Here is an 875-nt window from a genome sequence, read left to right as displayed (position 1 = left end):
TAAGAAAAGAATCAAAATCTTATCTTGAAACGGCCGAAGCCTCAACATCTTTTTCTCATGTGCTATCTCCCAAATATTCCAAAAATTCCACAATCTCTTAAATCCTTGCCAGTTTCAACAAAACTAAAGCTCAACAAAGCTCATCCCCTCATCCATATACAAGTCAGAACTTTCTGACACATTCAAATCTATCCATCAAACCATAAAGTTGAGCTTTACTACAAAATGCATCTTTTCCATGCATGCTATATATAAGTATACACAAACAAGTCCTGCCATAAACAACATTGGCTTTCTTTCTGAAACTAAAACAAGTGGCAATGGAGGAGGTGAAGAGTTTGGTGTCCAAAAGGCCAGTGGTGATCTTCAGCCTGAGCTCATGCTGCATGAGTTACACGGTGAAGAGTCTGTTCTTTGATCTGGGCGTTAACGTCGACGTACATGAGCTGGACGAGGAGGCTCAGGGGAAGGAAATGGGAAGCGCACTGGCGGGCCTCATTGGACGAAATCCCCCAGTTCCAGTGGTGTTTATCGGAGGGAGATTGATAGGATCTACAGATAAAGTCATGTCTCTGCATCTTGGCGGCAAGCTGGTAAAGCTTCTCAAGGATGCAGGGGCTCTCTGGCTCTAGCGTAATGGAACTTATGTTTTAGATATGTTGAGAGATTGGAAGGCCTTTTGATGTGCGACATAAATAAGGATACATTCCACATGCACTATGAATGTTTGCTTTTAGGGATCAAGTAATCCATGGAGAATAGTTTTTGTTGATGTTCTTATATTGAAATAAAATGAAAAAAAATAATTAATACAAACACTATATATACATACTTTATATACATATATATATATATATATATATATATATATATAT

The 875-nt window shown here is 38.3% G+C and overlaps 1 protein-coding gene across 1 annotated transcript; it reads left to right on the top strand.

The window, feature by feature from the left end:
- Positions 1-294: 294 nt before the first annotated feature.
- On the top strand, positions 295-736 carry LOC110037335 (putative glutaredoxin-C14). The gene has a single exon (XM_020741963.1). It carries the CDS (start codon positions 321-323, stop codon positions 630-632), a length of 312 nt encoding a protein of 103 aa, XP_020597622.1. The 5' UTR covers positions 295-320; the 3' UTR covers positions 633-736.
- Positions 737-875: the final 139 nt, after the last annotated feature.

Source organism: Phalaenopsis equestris, unplaced genomic scaffold (genome assembly GCF_001263595.1).
Source record: "Phalaenopsis equestris unplaced genomic scaffold, ASM126359v1 Scaffold218760, whole genome shotgun sequence".
NCBI classification, from domain to species: Eukaryota; Viridiplantae; Streptophyta; class Magnoliopsida; order Asparagales; family Orchidaceae; genus Phalaenopsis; species Phalaenopsis equestris.
Note: the sequence above shows the minus strand (reverse complement) of the source record. Positions and strands in the feature narration are given on the sequence as shown.

Bases quoted from the DNA above. Each gene is read 5' to 3' on its own strand.
- LOC110037335 (XM_020741963.1), top strand. From the start codon at position 321: ATGGAGGAGGTGAAGAGTTTGGTGTCCAAAAGGCCAGTGGTGATCTTC.